The 6,731-nt window shown below is 42.3% G+C and overlaps 1 protein-coding gene across 2 annotated transcripts; it reads right to left on the reverse strand.

Annotated features, from left to right (window-relative positions):
• Positions 1–1,063: 1,063 nt before the first annotated feature.
• LOC109732422 (uncharacterized) lies at positions 1,064–6,233 on the reverse strand. Of its 2 annotated transcripts, none has more exons than XR_002225399.4 (9): positions 5,865–6,171; positions 4,166–5,388; positions 3,913–4,031; positions 3,692–3,816; positions 3,244–3,343; positions 3,061–3,138; positions 2,762–2,823; positions 1,625–1,710; positions 1,064–1,520 (listed from the first exon to the last, which is right to left on the reverse strand). XR_002225399.4 is itself a non-coding variant. In XM_020291596.4 (9 exons), the coding sequence occupies exons 2-9, from the start codon at positions 5,316–5,318 to the stop codon at positions 1,403–1,405; spliced, it is 1,863 nt and encodes a 620-aa protein (XP_020147185.1). In that variant the 5' UTR covers positions 5,319–5,388; positions 5,865–6,233; the 3' UTR covers positions 1,064–1,402. The 2 variants fall into 2 exon arrangements, 1 of the variants encoding a protein (XP_020147185.1); XM_020291596.4 differs by having other exon boundaries at positions 2,762–2,845; positions 5,865–6,233.
• Positions 6,234–6,731: the final 498 nt, after the last annotated feature.

Below are 6,731 nucleotides of genomic sequence, written 5' to 3' on the forward strand. Positions count from 1 at the left end.
GTCGGCCCATCAGAAACGTTCCCTCTTGGCACACGTATGCGCGTCTAGTCCGGCACAAGTGCCATGCCGTGTGTCACAATGGGCCACATGCCCACGCATGTCCGTGTAACTGCGAGGGTCGGCTCTGATACCAAATTGTAACACCCTGTTACACCTGGCAGGATGAAGACTGGCCCCACAGACCAACACGAGTCTTTGTCCTCACTCGTGCGCACCCGGGAGCTACTTCCCGATCGGTCACCCATCTTAGAATTACCCCAAGCCAAGCATACTTAACTTTGAAATTATTTTTGAATGGGCTTCCAGAAAAGAAGGAATTCCTCGCTGATATGAGTAGTCTATCATTTCTATTAAGCTAGGCTCTCACATTTATGGAATACGATGCTTTACTACTTTGAACGCTGCACATCAGAGTTGCAAATTCAAGCTCCTATTTACACTAATTGGATCTCATGATTGAGAAGCGAGAGAAAAGAAGACGTGGCAACGGGCTCGTTTTTTTTCAAATTGAAATTATCTGAATGGATGAAAAAAAAACTGACACCATAGGACCACTGCGAAGAAGAGAAGGTAGGAGGAAAATATACGTTGCTCGTCCATACTTGTTGTGTTGCATCGTTGGATGTGCGCAATTTATAGAAGCAAGAGAAAGAAAACAAAAGGTTGAAATCATCTGGGATGGTTGACAGTTGGATCTGCCCAATTGACAGAAGCGAGAGAAAAAAATATTCAATAAAACGCAATTGATAGAAGCTAGAAAAAGAAAATAAAAAAATTAAAATCATCGGCTGAGAACGAGAGCGCTGCGGGGTGGGTTTCGAGCACGCGACCGAGCTACCTAGATATACGCTCCAAAAAGTTAAAAAGAAAACTGAACTAGCTAGAGTTTCTTTTTTCTTTTTTGAGATGGATGAGCTAGCTAGAGTCACTGTCCGCGTAGACTGCTCTCGCTACTTGTTCTAGTGCGATTCAACATTCAAGCACCCTAAACCTCCTTGTGATCCCCTCCTACATAACCTCCTCCGTGGCCACAAGCTCACTCCCTTCCAGCACACATGAAATATTAACGTTAACAATTCAGTGACACTTATTCCCACAAGAGCACAAAACCAGGATACACTCATATTCACATGTCCTCCCGCAAGGAAATCTACATCTCAAATTTGCTCATGATACAAAATTCCTCCTGCCTACATGTTGTGTTTCTATATCTACCAGAAAAAGGTTAATACCAGGTGTGGTTGTCTAATGCCTATGTATCCAAAAATGATGTACACTGGTTTGTTACAAGAACTCTGAAGGATGGTTTGTAACCACAATACAACTCATTACTTAGCTCATGGTATCGACCTAGAAATTCCACCGGGGCTGCAACGAGCCCTTCCCTTCTAAGCTTCTACGATCAGACGTTGTTTGCCTGAAGCTCTTGTTCAGGAAACATAATTGTTTTGAGGAACTCATAGGATGTAAAAAACAGCGCCCCTTGGGATACATACATGAGCAGCCTTGGACTTAAACCCCTGGAAACAAAGATGTTGAGCGATAATTTGCATGCTTGCAGTGGAGTACGAATTTGCATCCAGTAACATTGTATGTCTGCAGTATCGTGTATAAATGATTGTACCTGTAAAGACCTCGCAACCCTTCTTGCTCAAAAATGTGCGTAAGGGCATGAAGAACCCCTTCATACTTTCTAACAGGGTTGAGTGCCTAATGAACATGAATCAATTCAGAATTAGTCCTGCAGCAACTATTAGTTCACTTTTGATTTGAAGAATTGAAGGTAAACAAGCCATCAGAAGTGATAAGAAAAACAAAAGATCTAAGCATTATAATGAAATATAAAAAAGGTCCAGTTTCCGTTTTTTGACCTTGGACTCTGGAAAAAGCTTATTTTCAGTCTTGAACTCTAAAATCATTGGAACACAACCTCAAACTAATGAAACAGTCCACTTTTCGCCCTCTGCCCTCTGGTGGTTTTGCAAATGGTATTTGGTGTCGTGGATGCCACGTCGCCACAACCTCACTGACATGTATCAACTCCGGTTTTTGATCCATTTGTGACAATTTTCATCCATTTATAACAGAATTGCTGTAAATTTGTTATCCAAATGATGAAGTTTGTTCTTGATTATTTGTTTGTCATAGTGTGCAGTTGTTCATGGAGTGACATGGAGAACAATTGGAAGAAGCTCCAAATGGACTTTATTTCAGAACAAGGAATCTTCCTACAAACAAAAATGTGCTAAATAAAGGATATACTATCTCTGCCTAGAAAAACTGGAGTCGGCCTACGAAAATGTGGTTCGGATCCCACTGGTGATGCCAGAAGTCGTTTCGGTATACAATTTTATCAGGTTCTTATTTTATTTATTATCCCTGATCCAGAAGTCACATTTTCCTTTCCTTGGGCAGTACCTCCTAACAAGATTGGTCTGTTTGGAACTTGGTTATGGGTCCTAGCTAGTCAGAGCCTTCTTCCCTACTCCAAAATACTCCCTGCATTCTTAAATATAAGTCTTTTTAGAGATTTCAGTAAGGACTACATACGGATGCTTTTAGGGTTCAGGGTTGAAAAGTGCACTTTATGCAGGAGTTCGATGTAGTGACGTGAGCTTTTCCATTAAATAACCAATCAAAATAGACTAAACTTTAACTGTAAGTTACTTGTGCTGATATACACAAACTGGGGTGTGGCATGAGCATGTTTTTTCTTGAGTAAAATGGTTCACCAAATTTGTGACATAAGCATGTGTTGCACCTGTAACTGTACTCGTGTCTTCACAACATCGAATGGATTTGTAAACAGAGCAGCAGTTGATCCTGCAAAACCTCCACAAATGAGCTGCAATGCAAAGAAAAAAGGGAGTTTACCACACTAAAATTCGGAATGTGTAGTTGAATTATGCTCAACCTGAAGTATTAACATTAAATCTAAGGTAAGTGGCATCATTGAAAACTGAATTTAGTGATGGGAACAGGCCAAACAGTACAGGTTCAGTATTGAATAATGAAACGCATAAATAAGATGGTTTAACAAGTTGAGGTTCAGGAACTAACCGTCTGGCCAGAATTGAGTTTAGCATTAGCAGGTGATGCATTCAACAGAAACTGCTTCAGACTCTCATAGGCATAAAACTGGAAATTCCAAAATAAGCGAACACCAAAAAAAAAAAACAGCAAAGCAGATGTAGAATTAAAATTTGGGACTAGGGAGTAAATTGTAATTGCCCGTAAAGATACCTTTACTATAGAATGTGGAATATTTCTGCAAAGAACAGCCCCCCATCCAGCATATAATGAAGCAATGCCACCCCTTTGGAGACATCCAACTAAAGCCTTCCTGATGGCATGAAACTCTTATTAGAACGTGAAGAAGAGTATGGTGAACTGCAGGCAATGTTGCCAAATAAATTTAACAAGCAGCGTGGAGACAGGTTATTGTCATTTTTTAATATAAATAGCAGGTTATTGTCAGGATGCAGAACTAGGGCTGATAAATTAATACTCCCTCTGTAAAATAAGTGTCGCTGATTTAGTACAAAGTTGTACTAAATCAGCAACACTTATTTTGGGACGGAGGGAGTATGTTTTTATCATGTCTTCTTATTTATCAGCAAAAGACAAGAAGCTTCTAAATAAAGAAAGAAAGCGAATGAATAACCCAAGGAGAGGCATGGAAATTAAATACCAGCAATTCTGATACTGCGAACCGACTTGCATCTGTTGTTTTATGCATTCGCTTGGTGTAAAAATAAAGGATGTTGCAATACTAGAACAACCACCCGCAGCACAATGAGCAATGGAATGGTAGTCCTGAAGCGATGCCAATGTAATAACATAGTATAAGATTAAAGTGTGTATGAATGTTACACTAGTTGGATCTCAATTGCAAAATAAAACTGAAATCACCTTCGGCAAAGTAGGAAGAAGTGATCCCTTTACTATTTCGTAAGTTAAGGTATAAATAGCTGAAATTGGTGCAGAACAAGCAATTTTGCTAGCAAGCCCTCCATAAAGTCCTAAGACACCTGTAGAGAAATATTTGCCAAGCATGAAAAATTCTACTGTAGTAATTAATGTTTGACAATAGGGAAAAGGACATGGAAATACGATAAACTTATTGATAGCATCTCAGTGTGTGTAAATACACCCAAAATATTACCTCTCTCAACAAGGGTGCGTCTTAGTATGTGGTAGAATGAGCTTTGTCCAGAACTGTTAGCTTGAATAATGGTTTTCACCGTATCAACTGGATGCAGAGAGATGCTGACAACTGTCCCAGCTATTGCTCCTGCAGCAGCATGCTTGTTCGCACCAACAGCACCATGAAATCGATGCCCCAAGGATGATTCAAACTCTGACGAACGCTTGTCCACAAAATGCTGCTGAGATACATCTTCTCCATAGGTATATTGGTGTACATTTGGTGGGTTAACAATAGCATCAGCAACCACACAAGATGTGCATGTCAACCCTTCAGGCCAAATATGTCCGCATGTGCTGGAAATCTGATTTTCCAGCATTATCCTTGCCTCTTTGCAAACCTGCTCTGATGAACAAGCCGACATATTGGAATATTCGCTAGAAACCTCTGCGTTTAATTTCTCATCATGTAGAGAATTTTCACAGGCATACGTGATATTATCCTCCTCACTTGAGCTCGTGCGTTGTTCAGCTGGCATGTCTCCTGTTTGATTGCAACAGTTACCACCCCTTCCGAAGCAGTCATCCTCCTTGATGTCCATACCGCTGGAAGTAGCACAAGCTCCTAGCTTTTTGGTTTGCATGGGGTATATATTTTGATAATGCATGTTCCCAAGTTTACTGGTAAGATGCATATGTCTCCATGTGGCAGAAGCACCGATCATGTTGCTGCTTGATAGGAGCATTAACATCTTCTTCACCAATCTAAGATCTTCATGGATTGATTTTGGTGTTGATAAACAGGTTTGAGAGTTGAGGCCAGATGAGCTTTCGCTGCAAGGTGTCAATGTGTGTCCTTCTTGGTCCCTAGTAAAGCATACAGGGTCTTCCTTGTGCAAAATCTCCTCGCTCACAGATCTTTGATCTGTTGTGCCAGAAGATTCTGGGTGTCCAACAAGATTCCAGATCCCTGTCAATGCGGATACTAACTGAGGAGTAGTGAATAGTTTATCAGTATGTCTGCTGCCTGATTGAGTACTTTGTGATTGATTGGCACAACGATCCTTTGAAAGAAATGCATCTGGATCAAATAATCGGTGCTTATCAAATGGAAGCCGGTAGTAATTAGTTGTTGATTTTCGAGCTTTTGAAGCTCTACGATTTGAGCTCATCTCTGACAAGCATGCAGCAAGGTAGCCGTTCGTTCATGAAGAAGAAGTCAACTAATCATCTGACTGGGATCTGCAAGAGGCAGGAAGCAGAAAAGGCAAAATTAGCATAGCAAAACAGCTCTCATATGGTACTAAGCAAAGAGTATGTTTCATGGGAGATCATCTGACTAGACCTTTGAGCTAGGTACTAACAATAGTCCCTAAGCCCAAATAGCGAACGATTAGCAAACGGATTGTGGTATAAATGTCGCTAAATCCGACTGACGCCCTATGCCTTGTACCCGCTGCGAATTTGAGACAACAACATGAGCGGTAACTGCCAAGCTCCAACCCCCAAAGTAATCCATTCCGCGAGACATGTCATAGAACAGACTCCGAATCTTTAACTCGCAAGCTATAATCTCTGGTCCTAACAGACGTTTCGTCGAACACCTTGTGTGCGCGGACACCGGCACCCGATTCGACCGAGGCGCACGAAAGGAATGCCCTCCGAAGGTAGTACCTAGTGTTCTGCGCGAGCCCGGGGGGTCAAAAGCTTTGCCTTACCTTGCGGTGGCTGGACTGGAGCTCAGCTCCCGATGCCCGTGGCGGCTTCGCAACAGTTCGCACTTCACGGGAGGGGAGGCGAGGAGGAGGAGGAGGCGGGGGAGAGGCGCGACGACCTAGTCTCCGCCGCTTCTCCGTCCCCCTCTGGCTCCACGAGCTTGCGAGGCGGAGAGGTCACGGGCGCGGCGTCATGGGAGCTTGGGCTTCCAGGTCCATCTCCATGGAATTTCTGGCTGATTCGAGGCTGCCGCTGTGCCGCTCACCGATGTGCGGCCGCAGCCAGCAGCGTCAATCGGGCAACCCGGACAAACGTGGGCACGCTGCGCCTTTTCCTTTGGGTCCCCAAACGATGTTTGCGCCGTTCGATGCAAAGTGCACGGTCAAAACTAAAAGGCCCTAAAAACAGATTAATCACCCCTCATAAAAAAGCAAAAATCGAACGTCGGATTCTAGCGTTTACGAGTGAACGTCATCAGGCACATCGGATCACATGCGCGAATCCTAAAATGTTATTGCTTCCACCCTGCGAGCTACTAATTATATTATCTGATGATCCGATCCTTCGGTATGATGTTGAATAATTATGCATGTACTTCAGTTTTGTATGCCAATCAATTATCATAATCCTTGTTGATGTCATTTGCTTCCAAGTTTTGTTCATGTCATAGTTATTGTACTTACTAAAATGGTTTCGTCCACTGGCAATCTGAGTGAACACATTCAAGTGACAATTTTAATTTTCAGACAATGACAATTTCCTTGATGTTGCATGGTAATTTCCTTCGGCCAGCATGGCAAAATCCTAAGTATGATTTTTTTTTCATCATTTCTTTAGGCTCTATGTTGCAATCATGACAAATTTCTGAA

The sequence above is a fragment of the Aegilops tauschii genome, chromosome 6 (assembly GCF_002575655.3).
Source record: "Aegilops tauschii subsp. strangulata cultivar AL8/78 chromosome 6, Aet v6.0, whole genome shotgun sequence".
In the NCBI taxonomy this organism is placed as follows: Eukaryota; Viridiplantae; Streptophyta; class Magnoliopsida; order Poales; family Poaceae; genus Aegilops; species Aegilops tauschii.